The 22,906-nt window shown below is 38.8% G+C and overlaps 1 protein-coding gene across 2 annotated transcripts in view; it reads right to left on the bottom strand.

Annotated features, from left to right (window-relative positions):
- Positions 1 to 22,906, bottom strand: part of MEI1 (meiotic double-stranded break formation protein 1) — a 211,447-nt gene that overhangs the window by 11,720 nt on the left and 176,821 nt on the right. For both annotated transcript variants that reach the window (XM_077169009.1, XM_077169010.1), the window contains exons 25-27: positions 6,589 to 6,670; positions 6,227 to 6,402; positions 759 to 840 (exon numbers count right to left, since the gene is read on the bottom strand). In XM_077169009.1, coding sequence (XP_077025124.1) covers positions 759 to 840; positions 6,227 to 6,402; positions 6,589 to 6,670 — 340 coding nt within the window. The remainder of the gene's footprint in view (positions 1 to 758; positions 841 to 6,226; positions 6,403 to 6,588; positions 6,671 to 22,906) is intronic.

Below are 22,906 nucleotides of genomic sequence, written 5' to 3'. Positions count from 1 at the left end.
AACATTCTATATCTTTTTCTGTTGTGTTGCTAGTTCTTCTAAACCAATGCAAATGTACTAAGAAATGATGATCATGCATCTATGTGATGATGTTAAGAATTACTGATTGCATATGTAGAATGGTATGATTTCTAAATGTTGGGTTAATTTCTTTTTTCCGTTAATTAATAAAAAAAATAAAAAAAAGACAATGACTTAACTGTAGTACATGATTCTGGATGGGATCTAGAAGGGAAGAGAAAAAGCTCAAAGGGACATTATTGGGACATATGAAAAAATTGATATATAGAGTGTAAGTTTTATTTTCAATGTTAAGTTTTTGCACTTGGTAACTGCACTTAAGGTGATTATGTAAGTGAATATCCTTGGTTTTTGTACACAGCAGTATTAAGTGTTCAAGGAGCATGGTGTGTACAATCTATACTCAGGTGTTCAGAAAATGAATTGGCAAATAGACATTCAGATGGATAGATAGGTAGATAGATGGATTGAAAGATAGATGAATAGACAGATAAAATGATATGGCAAATATGGCAAAATGTTGAGATTGATGGCTCTGGGTATTGGGGGGGAGGTTAGGGGTCTACTGGAGTTTTCTGTATAGGGTTTTTATTATTTTTCTAACTGTCCTGTAAGTTGGAAAGTATTTTAAAATTGAAAGTTAAAAAAGCTGAGGTAGAAGTCTGTTGCAGAAGGGTAGCAGAGGCTGTCTCCCTATCTTTCCCATGGGAACCACAGAGAACAGGGAGATTCTCTACCAAGATCTGGGCTCCGAGCATGCAGGTAGTCAAGCAAGGCTTCCAAGCAGCCAACACAGATCTGGGACAACAGAGGGTCCTTCTGCAAAAAATCAGAAGATCAGGTCAGGTTTTGCTTTCAATGGGTTATGGTGCCAACTAAGAAGAAATGGTTTTCAGAGCTTTCTGGATTTCAGATTTGGGATTTTGGCCCTTAAGATAATCAAGAAATGTTTGTCAGTTTCATCTCTGACACCCAGAGCTCAGTTGCTTATACTGGGTGATTTGCCTATATTTGAGAACTGTTTTGTTTCAGAAAATGAAATGGGCCCTGGGTCCCTATGCAGTCACTAATAGATGCATAGAATACTGACCCTAGAATTATCCACAATTTATCTAAACCACTGAGTTTTATACTTTTTTTTTTAAAGCAGCAGACCCTTTCATCAAAAAAAATCTTATGCTCCACTAAGCACATGAAAAGATCTCAATATCATTCATCATTAGGGAAATGCAAATTAAAACCATCATGAGATACCACTACTATCCCCTAAAATGGCTAAAATTAAAAAGACTAACATTGCCAAGGATTGCTGAGGATGGGGGCAACAGGAACTCTCATACTCTGCTGGTGGGAAGGTAAACTGGTACAGCTGCTTTGGAAAAGAGTTTGATGATTTCTTATCAAGGTCAACATATTCCCACCATAGGTGGTAGGCAGAATTTTAAGATGGCCCCATGACATTTCCTCCCTGGTGTTACTCCTGTGATCATCCTATGCTGTATGGCAAAAGGAGATTGGATGGATGGGCCTAATCTAATCACACAGGCCCTTTAAAACAGCTGATGGCAGGAGAAGAAGCCAGTAAGATTACAGTGTGAGAAGGACTCAAAGTGTTGTTGCTGGTTTGAAGATGGAGGGAGACACATGAGAAGGAACATGGCCAATCTTAAAGAGCAGCAAGAGGCCCCTGGCTGACAGCCAGCAGGGAAATGGGACTTCAGTCTTTTTAACTGTAAGGAAATATATTCTGCTAACAACTTATGAACTTGGATTCTTCCCCAGTACCTCTAGGTAAGAGTCCAACCTCGGTGACAACTTGATATCAGCCCTGTGAGAACCTAAACAGAGAAGCCATCCGAGCCTTCCTGAACTTCTTTCATACAGGGCTAAGGTAATAAATGGCTATTATTTTAAGTCACTAAGTTTGTGGTAATTTGTTACGTAACAATTGAAAACAAATTCATCATTTCACCCAGCAAGCCCACTCCTAGTTATTTGCCCAAGAGAAATGAAAATGCACACCCACATATAGACTTCTACTTGAATATTAAGAGCAACTTTATTCATGATAGTCAAAAAACTTCAAAATCCTAAATATCTATCAACAGGTGAATGGATAAACAAATTGTGGTATAGCCAAACAATGAATACTTCTCAGCAATGAAAAGAAATGAACCACTGATATAAATAAAAATATGAACCTTAAAGGCACTTGGCTGAAAGAGAGAAGCTAGACACACACTGCCACATATTGTCTGATTTCATGTAGATTAAATTTTAGGAAAAGTAAAACCAGAGTACCAGAAAGCAGATCAGTGCTTACCAAGGGTCAAGGATGGGGAGAGGGGATTGACTGCAAAGGAGCACAGGGAACTTTGGGGTTGACAGAAATGTTCTATATCATGATAATGGTGGTGTTTACACACTGTACATATTTGTCAAAACACTTCCAACTGTACACTTAAATTTAGTGAATTTTATTGTATATAAATTCTCTCTCAAAAGTGTGATACTGTAAAATGTAAAAAAAAACTTAATGAAAAATCTGTGTTCTCTGCCTGCTATTCTCTGGAAGGCAGGAGAGATTGGTGGTTAAGGATACAAGACAGACTTGGGTGGGAATCCTTGCCTGGTCACTTACCAGCTGTGTGACTCTGGGCAAATTACTTAACCTTCCTAAGTCTGTTTTGTCATTTGTAAGTGGCAATAAAAAAGATCACCTGGATTGCTGAGAGGCTTAGATGAGAAAATGGATATAGAGTAAACCCTCAATAAATGATGAATATCTTAACGAAGTAAATGAGAAGAGAAATGCTCTCCCCCTTTAGCAACTCCTGAGATTTCTCCACAGAACCCCTAAGGCCTCCAAGGAATACATTTTGAAGTGTTTGATCCAACTCATCCACCTTATTTTATAGATAAGAAAACTGAGGTCCAGGAGAAGTTACATGACTTGAGGACCACTGGGTAGTTAGTAGGTCTAGACCCAAAACCTAGGTCTCCTCATTCCTGGTCCAGCACCCTTACTCCTCCTCTAATTAAAAATGAACTCTTCACCAGTGGGAACTTCCAGCCTCTTCTCAGGAAGCCAGATTACAGGCCATGGCTTCCCCAACTGGTGAGGGAGGTGACCCTCATGCAACTTTGACTCTATGTCTACATTACCCCACACAGTAAGGGCCCCCTGGATGGTGAGTGAGGAGCTGGGTAGCTGAGTGTTAGCAATGCTGGGATTACCACAATGACTTGTTTCCCTGGCATTTCCTGAAACACTAAAAGAAGACGGAATTTGTAGTCAATTCTTACATTAGAATCTTGATCTAAAACTTTGTGGCCTTGGGCAAGTTACTCAACATATGGAACTCTTTACCTGTCTGTAAAACTTAGATGATCATTTCTACCCTACAGAGGAGTTGTGATGAATAAATATTATATGCCAAGTGCCTAGGCCAGAGCCTTGCATAGAATAGGCACTCATTAAAGTTGTTCTCTCTCTTCTTCCTCCCTACATCCTCCTCTCAGAGAACCTTAGCCAGATATCAACCTCTGCTCTTGCAGGAATGATCCATGAGATCAAAGCCTCAAATTTTATAAAATTAATTAGCTCCCTGAAATCCAATTTGATAACACATTCCACGCCACCCACCCCAACCAACAAGCCAAGTCTACTGAGAATGAAGAATATGTCTCCTCCTTGCTTAGGCCCACCCGTTTCCCTTCTCCTAAGGCCCCCCAAGGAGGTAACAGCTGGACCTGAATCAGAAGTAAGACTGCAAGAGTATAAAATCTACCTGATCCTGTTGAAAATTCTGGAATGCAAAACCAACCAGTCAGAGAACTACTATGTAGCCTCATTTTGAACTTCCAGATGCAGGACCAGATGAGGACACATGACTGCTCTGAGCAGGCTAGCCGACCATATCCCTTTCAAACCTCCTACTTATTAGACATCTCTTCAATGCATACTTAAAGGTAGGGCCGAGTACCAGGTAAGGGGTGGTGGTGGGAGGTGGCAGCCTCCAGTGCCAGTGAAAGTGCTGAATTTCACTTGGCATGTTCCACTTAGCCAGTCCTAAATCCCACAATCCCACCCTTCTCCAGAGATGGGGCAGGGGCCCCTTGCTCTCATTCTAAAACATCCCCAGCCTCACGAGACCCTCTCCCAGAGTAGCACCACCTCTCTCACCCAGCTCCTCCCCATGGAAGAATGAATGACTAGCATGATTAAAGACTTTGTGAGAAAGAACATGCTCAGCTCAGTTTCTACAGCAAACTCTGATTTGAAACCCCCTGTCAGCAGGAAGGGATGTTTTGGTCTATTCTTGGTCGAAGGATAGGCTTACTTGGGGGCAGGAAATAAGAAAGGAGTCCTGGAGTTGATCAGTTCTGCCTGTGACTGGGTGAATAAATTTAATTCTGGGATGAGGCTGCTGGAAGGTCATTTTGGCCCGATATAGCAAACTTTTTCTCCAATTGGTCTTACCAATTAAAAGGAAGTTTTGATCTTCATCTGATTCTTGTATCTGCTATATAAATAGTTTCAAGCTTGAGGGTGGTGGGATATGGGACAGAGTATTCTCATCAGGGGATTCACCTTCAAACACAAATATTATATCCAGTATTACCTTCTACTCTCATATAATTCCTGCACCTGAATCAGAAGTAAGTAACATTAGTCAATCTAATGTTATCCATCTCATTACACTTCTACATCTGTGTTTGTGCCCTTGACAGAATGGACCGCTGTCCAGCTCTGCCCAGAAGATGAACCTCTGGGAAATGGTTTGAGAACTTCTTTAAGCTGTTCTTCCTCCACCTTTTTCCTGTGAATCCTTTACTTCTAATTTCAGGTTCTCTCACAGGCTCTGTGATCCTGAGACAATCATAAGACTTCTCTGAGCTGCAGTTTTCTAGCTCACAGGGCTGGCTTGTGTGAGAATCACGTGAGATCACAGACATAAGAGGGCTTGGGAAACTGAAAATTACTATTTATATAATGTTACAGCCATTGCTATTTTTAATCCTAACTTGTCTCCTCCTCAGCGACTTAGGTCTATCATCCCCTCCGTACATGGTACTCTTAGGTCTCTGTATCATGACCACTCCCTTCCCCAAAACCGAATCCCAGTGATAGAAGATAATTTAAAGGTCACCTAAGCCAAAATCCTTCCCAATCTCCAGTAGGAATTCCTTGGAGACACCTGGTTTCTGTCTGGAAACCTCTAGCCACAAGACACTTCTCTTCCTTCCTCTTAAGAAAGCTCCCTGATCATGAACGAGACCTTCCTCTGTCTTCCTGCAGTCTGTCACCCACTGACCTAGGTCTCCAGTTCCAGAGGAACCTAGAATAAATCTACTTTTTTCCACTGTGGAAACATTCCAAAGTTTACAGTTCTGTGATCCCTCTGAGATCTGAGCTGAAGGGAAGTCTGCCCCTGGCTACTCCTGACCCCCACGCCACCCATATCATTCCAAGCACCAAAGATTCCATGTACTTTTCCAGCATTCAGTCAGTGGCACAGACCCTGTGATGCAGTTGGCCCAGAGATATCAGGGAGGACCAGCTTTATTGAGATATAATTCACAAACCATAAAATTCATGCTTTTAAAATGTGTAATTCAGTGGTTTTCAGTATATTCACAGAGATCTAACACCAGAATATTTTCAACACCCCCAAAAGAAACCCTGTACCCATTAGCAGTCATTCCTTATTCCCTCATTTTCCCCTCCCTGTAGTCCCTGTCAACCATTAATCTACTGTCTATCTCTATGGTTTGCCTACTGGGGACATTTCATATAGATGGAATCAAACAAAATGGGACTTTTGTGTCTAGCTTCTTTCAAGATTGTAGCATGAGCTTCATCCCTTTTCATGGCCAAATAATAGTCCATTGTATGGATATACCATATTTTGTTTATTCATTCCTCTGTTGACATGAGGGTTGTTACCACTTTTTAGCTATTATAAATAGTGCTGCTATGAACATTGTATCCAAGCTTTTGTGTGGACGTATGTTTTCATTTCTTTTGATTATATACCTAGGAGAGGGATTGTGAGGTCATATGGTAACCCTGTGTTTAACATTTTGAGAAAGTGCTAAGCCATTTTACAATTCCACTGCAATGTATGAGGGTTCCAAATTTTCCACATCCTTGGCAAGACCTGTTATTGTCTGCTGGGATCCCAATTAGCAAGGGCCTTACCTGCACCAGGAGATTCTGCAGCCTGATAACCAGGGACAGCACTTGTGATGTTCCCAGTGGAGCGAGGACAGTGTCCTCAGGGACTGATGCTAGCTGGGGACCTGAGGGTACCAGGGCCACGAGGGCAGAGGAGAAGCCTTGTTGCAGGGCCGTCCGCAGGAAGCATAAGATAGCAGCTGAAAGCAGAAGGCTCCTTACATCTAGTCCTTGCTACCTTCCCTCACCTCCCACCTAGCTCTGCCATAGGAAGGGAAAAAATTATGGAGACCATACCAGTCTGGGTGGGAGGTGGGGAAGGGTGGTTCCAATTCAGAATCTATGGGCAAAGCTTTCTTCCCTACTGGAGGCCACTGGGTATGCACCTGAAAGCAGTAGTGCCTTTTTCTTTGGAAAGCTGAGGGCGTTCAACACTTGATCGAGTTCCACGGACAGTGCCTGGTGAACCTGACAGGGGTAGAGGGTAAAGGGTTAACTTCCATATTCTGAGAGCTTAGGCAGAAAATAACTAACTCAATATCTCTTCTACCCCCACATATACCCACCATATCCAGGAGGGACAAAGATGGCCACATAAAGTCTTCCAAGCCTCACATTCCTGGCTTCAGAAGCATGAGTAAGTGAATCAAGCCCATACTTAGAGAACTCTTCTTCAAAACCTCCCCCATCTTCAAGGGCTTCCTCCATCAGTGAGTCTTCCCCAGCATGATCTGTGTGGTTCAGACTCTGGCTCAGTCAGCATCCACCTAACTGAGAAGATCTGGAGGCATACAGGCTGAATCAACTCCTGGCTCTGTCACTGGCCAGCTGTGTGACCTGGGGCAAGTCACTGCACCTCTCTGCACTTGCCTCACTTTCTTCATCCACAAAATGAGGACTCTGTCACCTGCTCTCACTTCCTCCAAAGCAATTGGGAAGATCAGTTGAAGATCAGCATCCTCAAAGCAACGTCCAAACACAGAGGTTAGGTGGGCCAGAAGGTTCAAAGATGTGATCTGCTCTCCTTCAGTAGAGCATGAGCTACTTGAACATTAGGACTACTACTCTGCTTGGATTTGCCACAGGGCCTGGCAGGAAGCAGTTGCTTAAAAATCTTCATTGACTAGTGGAAGTGGTAGATTCTAGGCAGAAGAATCAATTTGTGAAGAAGTGTGGAGATGAGAAAGTGCACAGATGACTTGGAAAAGAGCAACCACTCAGTTGAAGGTGACAAAAGAATAATAGGATGACAGAAAGGAAAGTTGCAGAGGGCCAGGCCAAGTAGGATAAGCCCTACTTGCTGCCATGCATGTGGAGAAAAGCTGCTGAAGGACTTTGGGCAGAGGAAAAGTGGAGACAGGTTGTGGCTGCTGTGATAGGAGATGTAGAGGAGGGGAAAACTGGAGGCCAGGTGATTTATGAATAGATCATATTAGTGATGAGGACTGTTTCAGTTTGCTAAAGTTTCTGGAATGCAATACACCAGAAACTGATTGGCTTTTTGCATGTGTGTGGGGTGGGGGACACCAACTGAGACAATTTCTCACTGACACCATCTATCCCCCGATCCTATTTAAGTCCCATCTGCTCCAAGCTGGTAGCAGGGGACAGTTCCAAAACCTGTCCTTGTACAGAACACTTTAAGCCCCACAGTCTTTTCTTTTGTGTGTGTGTGTGCTTTTTAAAAAATTGTGAAAAATAACATATATGTAAAAAATCAATAAATTTGAAAGCATACTGCAACAAATCAGTTATAGAACAGATTTTAGAGTTTGACATGGGTTACAGTTCCACAATTTTAGGTTTTTCCTTCTAACTGCTCTAAGACACTGAAGAGTAAAAGAAATATCAATTTACTGATTCAGCATTCATATTAATTTGTTAAATTGATCTTCTGTGTCATAACTCCGCCTTCTCCCTTCATCTTTCTCCTCATCTTTAGGGGTATTTGGGTTATACTTATTCTAACTTTTTCATGTTTGGAAGGGATGACAATAATATGGAATTGGGTGATGAAACTAGTTGATTTTCTGAAGAAGCTGGCCCTGCTGTTTTCAGGACATATCTGGCCTAAGAACCCATCTGGAGGTTGTAGGTTTCTGGAAAGTAATCATAGTGCATGGAACCTTTGTAGAATCTTAGATAAAACCCTAGGTTTCTTTAGAGTTAGCAGGAATGGTTTTGGTTGGGGTTTAGTGAACCATGATAAAGAGCAATATCCAGCTGAGGCATGTGTATGAGTAACCTTCAAAGTAGCCTCTTGACTCTATTTGAACTCTCTACGTCACTGATACCTTATTTGTTACAATTATTTCACCCCTTTTGGTCAGGAAGGCATTGTGAATCCCATGGTACCAGGGCTAGGCTCATCCCTGGGAATCATATCCTATGTTGTCAGAGAGACTTTCACCCCTGGATGTCATGTCTCATGTAAGGGGAAGGGTAATAATTTTCCTTGCAGAGTTGGGCTTAGAAAGAGAGAGGCTACATCTGAGCAACAAAAGAGGTTTTCTGGAAGTAACTCCAGGCATAATTCTAGGTAGGTTTAGCTTCTCTCCCACATACATAAGATTTACAAGAGCAAGCCTCAAGATCAGGGGCTTGGCCTACTGACTTTGGAGTTCCTAATGTTTGAGATAGTATCAGGGGTTTCCCTAGGGGGAAGTTTAATAGTTCCATATTTTTCTCCCATCCCTCAAGGGACTTTTAAATACTTTAAAATTATCTGCTCAACATACTCTGGGATGCCTCCTGGCCTTAGATTAAGCTATACAGAATTACAAGCCCTCATTCCCATTCTGGCTTCCATATATTTGGGTTGTCTAAATGATCTATCCAAACAGGTTGAGTTAGAGTATGTGCTACAGAAAATTTTAGGTTATGGACAAAATAAGCCTCTCTTCTTTTGGTCTCATAGAGTAGGTGAAGTTCTAAAATGTAATGTCCTCCTTACCCTTGTATTATGATTTACCTTAGTTCCAACCCGACTGGATTCATTCTTATGTCTCACTGAAGCCTGATCTCTTTTTCAATTTCTTTTAACAGTTGTTGTATGTGGCAATGTTGACTTTCAGACCTGAAGAACTCTTACTCTGAGTCTTAGATGTTACACAGGTACTCAAAGTTTATACCAGATTATACATATATAGCACCGCCTCTCCAAGTCTAGAAATAACAATTACAGCTCTGGACTAAATGTGACTGCTGTAAGAGTTTATAATCTAGGCCTCAATTTTCTTATAAGTATTTTCCAAATGAGACCATATAATATTTGCTGTTTTTTGTTTCTGGCTTATTTTGCATCACTTAATGTCCTACAAGGTCATTCACAATGCTGCATGCCTCACGACTTCGTTCCTTTCTGTAGTAGTACAATATTCAATCACATGTATACGCGACAGTTCGCCATTCTATTTCTCAGTCTAGGTTTGCCATTCTACTTTTCAGCCACTTCCATTGGAGATCAAGTACAATGCCCAAAGTCAACATTCCATGTCTTACATTATCTTCACTCTCAATTTTACACAAATTTCATTGCTCCCAAGAGAAAAGTAACCAATAAACACACGCTCACCAAATAGAAAATCCAAACCTCTCCTTAACTCTTGTCCTCCCCCCAAAATTATTTACTCCTGGTATTGTTGTGCTACTGTTGATGTCTTCCTGTTAAACATAGCCCACAGTTTGCAATAGTAGTTTTCCCCCAAACTCCGATATAAACTTTTCGTACACAATTCATGCCTTCGAAGTAGTTCATGCAAGAACTTATTTATATTTGTAGTGTTAATCAGTGGGATACCAGGCTCTATACAACACTTTTCAATCATGTTCACCTTCAATATGGCAATATTACTTATAGACCCACTAATGAACTGCCTTCACATCTATCCATTCCCTTACATTTAAGTTCAACCTCATTAGTTAACCATTCATCCATCTCTAGCTTCTGTGTATCTCTAAGTCCATTATATTCTGTATTATAAGCCTCTGATTTTACCTTTACCAAGGTCATAAAAGTGAAATAATACAGTATCTATCCTTTTGTGTCTGGTTTATTTTACTCACCATTATGTCCTCAAGGTTCATCCATGTTATCATATGCTTCAGGATCTCATTTCATCTTACTGCTATATAATATTCCATTGTATGTATATATCACATTTTGTTTATCCACTTGTCTTGATGGGTGCTTGGATTGTTTCCATCTTTTGGCAATTGTGAATAATGCTGCTATGAACATTGGTGTACAAATGTCTGTTTGTGTAACTGCTTTCAGCTCTTCTTTGTATGTACCAAGTAGGGGTATTGCTGAGTCACAGGGGAACTCAATATTTAGTTTTCTAAGGAACTGTCAAACTGTCTTCCATAGCAGCTGTACCAATATATATTCCCACAAGCAGCGCATAAGCGTTCCAATTTCTCCACATCCTCTCCAACATTTGTAGTTTCCTTTTTATTTAATAGCAGCCATTTTTATGGATGTGAGATGGTATTTCATTGTAGTCTTGATCTGCATTTCCCCTGTAGCCAATGAAAATGAGAATCTCTTCATTTGCTTTTCAGCTATCTGTATTTGCTCCTTGGAAAATGTCTATTCATATCTTCAGCCCATTTTATAGTTGGGTTGTTTGTTCTTTGTTGTTGAGTTGTACGATTTCTTTATTTTGTACAGGATATCAAACCTTTATCCAATATGTGATTTCCAAATATTTTCTCTCATTGAGTTGGCTGCCTCTTCACCTTTTTGACAAAGTCTTTTGAGGCACAAAAGCACTGGCTATTTTTAAAAAATATTTTTATTGACAAATCTTCACATACATACAGTCTATACATAGTGTAGAATCAGTGGCTTACAAAATCATCATATAGTTGTGTATTCTTCATCAAGATAATTTTTAGAAAATTTGCATCATTCCAGAAAAAGAAATAAAAAGAAAAAAGAAAAAACTCATACATACCACATTCCTTACTCCTCTATCTCACTGACCACTAGTATTTCAATCTACCCAATTTATTTTACCCCTTATCCCCCACTATTTATTTTTATCCATATTTTTAAACTTATCTGTTCATACCCTGGATAAAAGGAGTATCACACACAAGGTTTTCACAATTACACAATCACATTGTAAAAGCTACATAGTAACACAATCATCTTCAAGAATCAAGGCTACTGGAACACAACTCAACAGTTTCAGGTACTTCCCTCCAGCCACTCCAATACACCATATATTAAAAAGGGATATCTATATAATGCATAAAAATAACATACAGGATAATCTCTTGACTCTGTTTGAAATCTGTCAGCCAATGAAACTTTGTCTCCTTTCTCTCTTCCCCTTTTGGTCAAGAAGGTTTCCTCAGTCCCTTGATACTGAGTCCCAGCTCATCCAAGGATTTCTGTACCACGTTGCCAGGGAGGTTTACATCCCTGGGAGTCACGCCCCACATAGAGAGGGGAGGGCAGTGAGTTTGCTTGTCATGTGGGCTTAGAGAGATAGGCCACATCTGAGCAACAAAAAGAGGTTCTTTGGGGATGACTCTTAGGCATAATTATAATTAGGCTAAGCTTCTCCTTTGCAGGAATAAGTTTCATAGGGGAAAATCACAAGATCAAGGGCAAAGGCATTAGCTTTTGAGGAGTTTCCATTTATCTTATTTTTCCTTTCGCTGCTTGTTCTTTGGGTGTAAAGTTTAAGAAGTTACCTCCTGCAAACACACACACACACACACACACACACACACACACACACACACACACACACACACACACACACACACAAGAAGTTACCTCCTATTACCAGGTCTTGTAGATGTTTCCCTGCATTTTCTTCTAGGAGTTTATGGTACTGGTCCTTATATTTAGGTCTGACCCACTTCGAGTTAATTTTCATATAGGGTAATAGATAAGGGTCCTTTTTCATTCTTTTGGCAACTGATGTCCAGTTTTGCCATGCCCATTTATTGAAAATATCATTTTATCCCAGTTCAACAGATTTGGGGGCCTATTTCTACACTCTCGATTCAATTCCATTGGTCAATACTTCTATCTTTGTGCTAGTACCATGCTGTTTTGACAACTGTGGCTTTATAAGCTTTAAAATCGGAACTGTTAATCCCCCCACTTCATTCTTCTTTTTAAAGATATTTTTACCTATTCAAGGTTTCCTTCCCTTCCAAATAAATTTGATAACTAGCTTTCTCAAGTTTTCAAAGTAGGTTGTTGAAATTTTGATTGAATATGTAGATCAATTTGGGTAGAAATGACTTTTTAAGTACATTTAACCTTGCTATCCATGAACACAGAATGTCTTTCCACCTATTTAGATATTTGATTTCTTTTAGCAGTTATGTCGTTTTTTGCATTCCCCTTTACATCCTAGTTAAGTTTATTCCTACATACTTGATTCTTTTAGTTGCTATTTTGAATGGATTTTTTTCCTTCATTGTCTCCTCAATTAGATCACTGCTTGTATATAGAAACATTAGTGATTTTTGCACATTAATCTATATCCTGCCACTTTGCTGAATTTGTTCATTAGCTAGCTCAAGAAGCTTTGTCATAGATTTCTCAGGATTTTCTAAGTACAGTATCATGTCATCTGCAAATAATGAAACTTTTGCTTCTTCCTTTTCAATTTATATCCTTTTTTATTTTTTCCTGCCTGATTGCTCTAGCTAGAACTTTTAGTACAATGCTGGATAATAGGGACAGAATGCATCCTTGTCTCATTCCTGAGCTTAGGGGGTAGGCTTCAATATCTCACCATTGGATACCATGCTGACTGTGGGTTTTCATACATGCCATTTATCATATTGAGGAAGTTTCCTTTGATTCCTAGCTTTTGAAGTGTTTTTTTTTTATCAGGAAAGGGTGTTGAATTTATTGAATGCTTTATCAGCATCAATAAAGATGATGTGATTTTTTTTCCCTTTCAATTTGTTAAGGTGCTATATTACATTGATTGATTTTCTTGTGTTGAACCACTCTTGCATGCCTGGGATAAATCCCACTTGGTTGTGGTATATAATTCTTTTAAGGTGTCACTGGATTTGATCTGAGAGTATTTTGTTGAAGATATTTGCATCTATATTCATTAAGGAGATTGACCGGTTGTTTTACTTTTTTATAGCATCTTTACCAAGTTTTGGTATTTGAGTGATGTTAGCTTTATAAAATGAGTTACGTAGTGTTCCTTTTTCCTCAATTTTTTGGAAGAGTTTAAGCAGGATTGGTGTTAGGTCTTTTTGGAATGTTTTAAAAAAGCTGATCAATGTAATATAGCAAACGAACAAACTGAAAGGGAAAAAAACCACACGATCATCTCTATTTAGGCTGATAAAGCATTCAATAAATTCAACATTCTTTCCTGATAAAAAGACTTCAAAAGCTAGGAATCAAAGGAAACTTCCTCAATATTATAAATGGCATACATGAAAAACCCACAGTCAGCATGGTACTAAATGGTGAGCACTGAAAGCCTTCCCCAGAAGATCGGAATGAGACAAGGAGGCCCTCAGGCCCTGGATTTTTCTTTGTAGGAAGATTTTTGAAGACTACTTGAATCTCTTTACTTGTGATTGGTTTGTTGAGATCTTCTGTTTCTTCTTGAGTCAGTGTAGGTAGTTGGTAAGTTTTTAGGAACTTATTCATTTCATCTAAGTTGTCTAGTTTGTTGGTATATGGCTGTTCATAGTATCCTCTTCTGTTTTTTTTTTTTTTTTTTATTTCTCCAGGGTCTGTGGTAATGACCTCCCTCTCACTCTGATTTTGTTTATTTGGACCCTCTCTTTTTACTTTGTCAGCCTAGGTAGGGATCCATCAATTTTATCGATTTTTTCAAAGAACCAATATTTGATTTTATTGATTCTTTTTATTGTTCTTTTGTTCTCCAATTCATTTAATTCTGTTTTCATCTTTGTTAGTTCTCTTCCTCTATTTGCTTTGTGGTTAGTTTGCTGTTCTTTCTCTAGCTCCTCTACGTAAGCAGTAAGTCCTCACTTTTTGCTCTTTCTTCTTAATATAAGCAGTTAGGGCAATAAATTTCCTGCTCTGCACTGCCTCTGCCACATGCCATAAGTTCTGATATGTTGTATTTTCATTTTCATTCGTCTCCAGACAGTTACCCATTTCTCTAGCAATTTTTTCTTTGACCTGTTGTTTAAGAGCGTATTATTACTCTCCATATATTTGTGATAGTTCTGGTTCTTTGGTGTTTATTGATTTCCAGTTTCATTCTATTGTGATCTGAGAAAGTGTTGTAAATAATTTCAATTTTTTTAAATTCATAAAGACAAGTTTTGTGCCCTAGATATGATCTATCCTGGAGAACACTCCATGAGCACTAGAGAAGAATGTATATATCCTGGTCTTCTGGGGTTTAACAATCAATATATGCCTGTTAGGACTAATTCATTTATCAAATTGTTTAAGTTCTCTATTTCCTTTTTGATCCTCTGTCTGGTTGTTCTATCTATAGAGGAGGGTGCCATATTGAAGTGTCCCACTATGATTGTTGAAACATCTATAGCTCCCTTCAGTTTTGCCAATTGCCTCATGTACTTTGGAGCTCATTGATTTGGGAGCATAAACATTTAAGATTGTTATTTCTTTTTGGTGAATTGTACCTTTTACTAATGTGTAGTGTCCTCCTTTGTCTCTTATGACTTCTTTAAATTTAAAGTCTATTTTGTCTGATATTTGTACAGCTACTCCTGCTTTCTTCTGGTTACAGCTTGCAGGAACATCTTTTTCCATCCTTTCATTTCAATCTATTTGTATCCTTGGGTCTAAGATGAGTCTCTTGTAAGCAGCATATAGATGGATCATATTTTTAAATCCATTTTGCCAATCTGTATCTTTTAGTTGGTGGCTTTGGTCCAATTTAAAGTTATTACTGTAAAGGCATTTCATGAATCTACCATCTTATCCTTTGGATTTTATTTGTCAAAGCTATATATCTTTTCCATCTTCCTCTTTTTTTTATGGCATATCAGTGTAAACTTTATTAAACTCTTGAGTACATCTGCCACACAAATGGATTTGAGTTGCATTTTTAAATATTACCACTAAATCACAGCCACAATAAGTTGAAGATTCTTTTTAAAAAAATTTATTTATTAATTAAAAATATAAAGAAACAAAATAAAACAACATACATAATCAGTAATTCACAATATCATCACTTAGTTGCATATTCATCATTTCTTAGAATATTTGCATCGATTTAGAAAACGATATAAAAAGATAACAGAAAAAGAAATAAAATGATAACAGAGAAAAAAAAGTTATACATACCATACACCTTACCCCTCGCTGTCATTGATCACTAGCATTTAAACTAAATTTATTTTAGCATTTGTTCCCCCTATTATTTATTTTTATTCCATATGTTCTACTCCTTTGTTGACAAGGTAGATAAAAGGATCATCAGACACAAGGTTTTCACAATCACAGAGTCACACTGTGACAGCTGTATCATTATTCAATCATCCTCAAGAAACATGGCTACTGGAACACAGCTCTACATTTTCAGGCAGTTCCCTCCAGCCTCTCCATAACATCTTGAATAACAAGATGATATCTACTTGATGCATAAGAGTAACCTCCAGGATAACCTCTCGACTCTGTTTGGAATCTCTCAGCCATTGACACTTTGTCTCATTTCCCTCTTCCCCCTTTTGGTCGAGAAGGTTTTCTCAATCCCTTGATGCTAAGTCTCAGCTCATTCTAGGGTTTTTCTCAATCCCTTGATGCTGAGTCTCCATTCATTCCAAGATCTCTGTCCCATGTTGCCAGGGAGGTCCACACCCCTGGGAATCATGTCCCACATAGAGAGGGGTAGGGTGGTGAGACTGCTCGTTGTGTTGGCTGGAGAGAGGGGCCATATCTGAGCAACAAAAGAGGCTCTCTTGGGGGTGACTCTTAGGCCTAAATTTTAAGTAGACTTGACCTATCCTTTGCAGGGTTACGTTTCATATGAACAAACCCCAAGATTGGGGGCTCTGCCTATAGCTTTGGTTGTCCACACTGCTTGTGAGAATATCAAGATTTCAATTTGGGGAAGTTGAATTTCTCCCTGTTCTCACCACTCCCCAAAGGGTGCTTTGCAGATACTTTCCCACTCACTGATCGAATCACTCTGGGATTCATCGGGGCATCACTCTGGACAAACCAGCAAAATCTCATGTCCTACCTGAGATTCCAAGTACTTATGGCGTTCAGTCAAACTATCTACATAAGTTATATTAGGAAATGCATTAGTCAAAATATAAATTTTGTAACAAATAAACATTTTTTGCTTTAGTCTCACACAGAAGGTGACATTTTAAAATATTAATTACCATCTATTTTTAGTACCCTGAAATAATGACATTCTTTTGTTCTTCCTCATGCAAAAACATTTTTAAAATTGTACCTTGTACATTTCACTATTATTATACACTCTATGCATTCCTAGATTATACCATCTCAATCTTTAACATCTGTCTTTCTTTCTGATTTCATTTATGTCCCCAGCCCTCCTTCCTCTATCATTCTCACATGCAGCTTCATTCAGTGTCTTAACATAATTACATTACAGTTAGGTAGTATTGTGCTGTCCATTTCTGAGTTTTTGTATCCAGTCTTGTTGCACAGTCTGTATCCCTTCAGCTCCAATTACCTAATATCTTACCCTATTTCTATCTCCTGATGGTCTCTGTTACGAACAAAATATTCCAAGTTTATTCAGTAATGTCAGTTCATATCAATGAGACCATACAGTATTTGTCCTTTAGTTTTTGGCTAGTTGCACTCAGCATAATGTTCTCAAGGTCCATCCATGTTGTTACATAAGTCATAAGTTTATTCTGTCTTAAAGCTGCATAATATTCCATCGTATGTATATACCACAGTTTGTTTAGCCACTTGTCTGTTGATGGACATTTTGGCTGTTTCCATCTCCTTGCAATTGTAAATAATGCTGCTATAAACATTGGTGTGCAAATGTCCGTTTGTGTCTTTGCCCTTATGTCCTCTGGGTAGATACCTAGCAATGGTATTGCTGGGTCATATGGCAATTCTATATTCAGCTTTTTGAGGAACCGCCAAACTGCCTTCCACAGTGGTTGCACCATTTGACATTCCCACCAACAGTGGATAAGTGTGCCTCTTTCTCCGCATCCTCTCCAGCACTTGTCATTTTTTGTTTTGTTGATAATGGTCATTCTGGTGGGTGTGAGATGATATCTCATTGTGGTTTTGATTTGCATTTCTCTAATGGCCAGGGACATTGAGCATCTCTTCATGTGCCTTTTGGCCATTTATATTTCCTCTTCTGAGAGTTGTCTGTTCAAGTCTTTTTCCCATTTTGTAATTGGGTTGGCTGTCTTTTTGTTGTTGAGTTGAACAATCTCTTTATAAATTCTGGATAATAGACCTTTATCTGAAATGTCGTTTCCAAATATTTTCTCCCATTGTGTACACTATCTTTTTACTTTCTTGATGAAGTTCTTTGATGCACAAAAGTGTTTAATTTTGAGGAGCTCCCATTTATTTGTTTATTTCTTCAGTGCTCTTGCTTTAGGTGTAAGGTCCATAAAACCGCCTCCAATTATAAGATTCATAAGATATCTCCCTACATTTTCCTCTAACTGTTTTATGGTCTTAGATCTAATGTTTAGATCTTTGATCCTTTTTGAGTTAACTTTTGTATAGGGTGTGAGATACGGGTCCTCTTTCATTTTTTGCATATAGATATCCAGTTCTCTATGCACCATTTATTGAAGAGACTGTTCTGTCCCAAATAAGTTGGCTTGACTGCCTTATCAAAGATCAAATGTCAAAAAAAAAAAAGATCAAATGTCCATAGATGAGAGGGTCTATATCTGAGCACTCTATTTGATTCCGTTGGTTGATATATCTATATTTTTGCCAGTACCATGCTGTTTTGACCACTGTGGCTTCATAATATGCCTTAAAGTCAGGCAGTGTGAGACCTCCAGCTTTGCTTTTTTCCTCAAGATACTTTTAGCAATTCGGGGCACCTTGCCCTTCCAGATAAATTTGCTTATTGGTTTTTCCATTTCTGAAAAGTAAGTTGTTGGGATTTTGATTGGTATTGCATTGAATCTGTAAATTAATTTAGGTAGAATTGACATCTTAACTATATTTAGTCTTCCAATCCATGAACAGAGTATGCCCTTTCATCTATTTAGGTCTTCTGTGATTTCTTTTAACAGTTTCTTGTAGTTTTCTTTGTATAGGTCTTTTGTCTCTTTGGTCAAATTTATTCCTAAGTATTTTATTCTTTTAGTTGCAATTGTAAATGGAATTCGTTTCTTGATTTCCCCCTCAGCTTGTTCATTGCTAGTGTATAGAAACACTACAGATTTTTGAGTGTTGATCTTGTAACCTGCCACTTTGTACTCGTTTATTAGCTCTAGTAGTTTTGCTGTGGATTCTTCAGGGTTTTCGACGTATAGCATATTGTCTGCAAACAGTGATAGTTTTACTTCTTCCTTTCCAATTTTGATGCCTTGTATTTCTTTTTCTTGTCTAATTGCTCTGGCTAGAACTTCCAACACGATGTTGAATAATAGTGGACATCCTTGTCTTGTTCCTGATCTCAGGGGGAAAGTTTTCAATTTTTCCCCATTGAGGATGATATTAGCTGTGGGTTTTTCATATATTCCCTTTATCATTTTAAGGAAGTTCCCTTGTATTCCTATCCTTTGAAGTGTTTTCAACAGGAAAGGATGTTGAATCTTGTCAAATGCCTTCTCTGCATCAATTGAGATGATCATGTGATTTTTCTGCTTTGATTTGTTGATATGGTGTATTATATTAATTGATTTTCTTATGTTGAACCATCCTTGCATACCTGGGATGAATCCTACTTGGTCATGATGTATAATTCTTTTAATGTGTTGCTGGATTCGATTTGCTAGAATTTTGTTGAGAATTTTTGCATCTATATTCACTAGAGAGATTGGTCTGTAGTTTTTTTGTTTTTTTTTTTGTAATACCTTTGCCTGGTTTTAGTATGAGGGTGATGTTGGCTTCATAGAATGAATTAGGTAGCTTTCCCTCCAGTTCAATTTTTTTGAAGAGTTTGAGCAGGGTTGGTACTAATTCTTTCTGGAATGTTTGATAGAATTCACATGTGAAGCCGTCTGGTCCTGGACTTTTCTTTTTGGGAAGCTTTTTAATGACTGATTCAATTTCTTTGCTTGTGATTGGTTTGTTGAGGTCATCTACTTCATCTTGAGTCAAAGTTGGTTGTTCATGTCTTTCTAGGAAGTTGTCCATTTCATTTACATTGTTGTATTTATTGGCATAAAGTTGTTCATAGTATCCTGTTATTACCTCCTTTATTTCTGTGGGGTCAGCGGTTATGTCTCCTCTTCCATTTCTATCTTATTTATTTGCATCCTCTCTCTTCTTCTTTTTGTCAATCTTGCTAAGGGCCCATCAATCTTATTGATTTTCTCATAGAACCAACTTCTGGTTTTATTGATTTTCTCAATTGTTTTCATGTTCTCAATTTCATTTATTTCTGCTCTAATCTTTGTTATTTCTTTCCTTTTGCTTGGTTTGGGGTTAGTTTGCTGTTCTTTCTCCCATTCTTCCAAGTGGATAGTTAATTCCTGTATTTTTGCCCTTTCTTCTTTTTTGATATAGGCATTTAGGGCAATAAATTTCCCTCTTAGCACTGCCTTTGCTGCATCTCATAAGTTTTGATATGTTGTGTTTTCATTTTCATTTGCCTCGAGATATTTACTGATTTCTCTTGTAATTTCTTCCTTGACCCACTGGTTGTTTAAGAGTGTGTTGTTGAGTCTCCACGTATTTGTGAATTTTCTGGCACTCTGCCTATTATTGATTTCCAACTTCATTCCTTTATGATCTGAGAAAGTGTTTTGTATGATTTCTATCTTTTTAAAAATTTGTTGACACTTGCTTTGTGACCCAGCATATGGTCTATCTTTGAGAATGATCCATGAGCACTTGAGAAAAATGTGTATACTGCTGTTGTGGGGTGTAATGTCCTATAAATGTCTGTTAAGTCTAGCTCATTTATTGTAATATTCAAATTCTCTGTTTCTTTATTGATCCTCTGTCTAGATGTTCTGCCCATTGATGAGAGTGGGGAATTGAAATCTCCAACTATTATGGTAGATGTGTCTATTTCCCTTTTCAGTGTTTGCCTCATGTATTTTGGGGCATTCTGGTTTGGTGCATAAATATTTATGATTGTTATGTCTTCATGTTGATTTTTTCCTTTTATTAGTACATAGTATCCTTCTTTGTCTCTTTTAACTGTTTTACATTTGAAGTCTAATTTGTTGGATATTAGTATAGCTACTCCTGCTCTTTTCTGGTTGTTATTTGCATGGTATATCTTTTCCCAACCTTTCACTTTCAACCTATGTTTATCTTTGGGTCTAAGATGTGTTTCCTGTAGACAGCATATAGAAGGATCCTGCTTTTTAATCCATTCTGCCAGTCTATGTCTTTTGATTGGGGAGTTCAATCCATTAACATTTAGTGTTATTACTGTTTGGGTAGTAGTTTCCGCTACCATTTTGCCTTGTGTATTTTATATGTCATATCTAATTTTCCTTCTTTCTACACTCTTCTCCACATCTCTCTCTTCTGTCTTTTTGTATCTGTCTCTAGTGCTCCCTTTAGTATTTCTTGCAGAGCTGGTCTCTTGGTCACAAATTTTCTCAGTGATTTTTTGTCTGAAAATGTTTTAATTTCTCCCTCATTTTTGAAGGACAATTTTGCTGGATATAGAATTCTTGGTTGGCAGTTTTCTCTTTTAATAATTTAAATATATCATCCCACTGTCTTCTCGCCTCCATGGTTTCTGCTGAGAAATCTACACATAGTCTTATTGGGTTTCCCTTGTACGTGAAGGATTGCTTTTCTCTCGCTGCTTTCAAGATCCACTCTTTCTCTTTGACCTCTGACATTTTGACTAGTAAGTATCTTGGAGAACGTCTATTTGGATCTATTCTCTTTGGGGTACACTGCACTTCTTGGATCTGTAATTTTAGGTCTTTCATAAGAGTTGGGAAATTTTCAGTGCTAATTTCTTCCATTAGTTTTTCTCCTCCTTTTCCCTTCTCTTCTCCTTCCGGGACACCCACAACACGTATATTCGTGCGCTTCATATTGTTTTTCAATTCCCTGAGTTCCTGCTCATATTTTTCCATTTTTTTCCCTATAGTTTCTTTGTCTTGTCAGATTTCCGATCTTCCATCCTCCAGTTCACTAATTCTAACCTCTGTCTCTTGAAATCTACCATTGTAGGTTTCCATTGTTTTTTTCATCTCTTCTACTGTACCTTTCATCCCCATAAGTTCTGTGATTTGTTTTTTCAGACTTTCCATTTCTTCTTTTTGTTCATTCCTTGCCTTCTTCATATCCCCCCTCCATTCATTGATTTGGTTTTTGATGAGGTTTTCCATGTCTGTTCGTACATTCTCAATTAGTTGTTTCAGCTCTTGTATCTCATTTGAACTATTGGTTTGTTCCTTTGACTGGGTCATATCTTCAATTTTCCTGGTGTGATTTGTTATTTTTTGCTGGCATCTACAAATTTAATTACCTTAATTAGTTTATTCTGGAGATTGCTTTCACTTCTCTTACCTAGGGTTTTCTTGCTAGATGAATTTGTTGTCTATCTGTTCTTTGACCTTCAGTTCAGCTTTTTCCGGACCTCTAGCTTAGGTTTTGTTTACAGAGGATAATTTTTCAGTTCTTGTTTTCTTGTTTCTTGCCCTGCTTGTATGGTGCCTTTTCCCTCCCCACCCTTAGGAGGGTCTATGTAGGTATTATAGACTCCAGCTGGGTTTTCTTGGACTAAACTGGCCTCCTATCAGGGGGAAGGAGTCACCTGCATCAATTTTCCCTGAAGGTGAGCCCAGCAGGTTAAAAGACTTTCCTTTGAAGTTTCTGGGCTTTGTTTCTCTTATCCTTCCCAGTATGTGGCACATCTGCCTGTGGGTCGCACCAGCAAAAGATGTTGTGGCACTTTTAATTTTGGAAGACTCTCCCTGGTGGGGCGTGGTGGAGATGGAGGAGAGGTTGTAGGCTGGTTTTAATGGCTTCAAATTGCCAAGCCCTGGGGTCTGAATTCCTTGAGAGAGGGATTCCACCTGAGTTGGGCTTCACCCCTCCCCTGGGGAAGGCACAGGTGGGAGACAGCCCTGAAAGCAGCCTGTTTCTGCCTATGCCTGGGGCAGTTGCAGCCTGAGAAGTCCTGCCGCTGAATCCAGAGGCTACCAAGTCTCTGTAGAAACACAGCCACCAAAACCTCTGTTTCCTCCCCCTTTCCTCTTTTTCCGTGAGCCCAATGAGCAAAGTCTGCTTGATCAGGCTTAGAGTTTCTTTCCTTTCCCTCTGGGAAGCCGCCTGTGTGGGAGGGGTGCCAGGTGCCGGCCGCCGCTTTTTGGGGAACTCACGGTTTTGGGGAGCTTGCAGCCAGTCCAGCTGGTCCAGACTGGGGTATGGTGTGTATCTGGTCACTGACGTGGCTCCGGGAGCTGTTCTGTACTGTTTCTGGTTTTAGTAGTTGTTTTGGAGGATGAACTAAAACGCACACATTGCTAAGCCGCCATCTTGACTCCTTCTCCCATCTTCCTTTTTTTATCCTTTATTGGTATTCTTAAATTCTATGCCCTCCTCCAGAACCTTACCCTCCTGTCTTTTCT

The sequence above is a fragment of the Tamandua tetradactyla genome, chromosome 7, assembly GCF_023851605.1.
Source record: "Tamandua tetradactyla isolate mTamTet1 chromosome 7, mTamTet1.pri, whole genome shotgun sequence".
NCBI lineage: Eukaryota > Metazoa > Chordata > Mammalia > Pilosa > Myrmecophagidae > Tamandua > Tamandua tetradactyla.
This window is presented reverse-complemented; position numbering and strand designations above follow the sequence as displayed.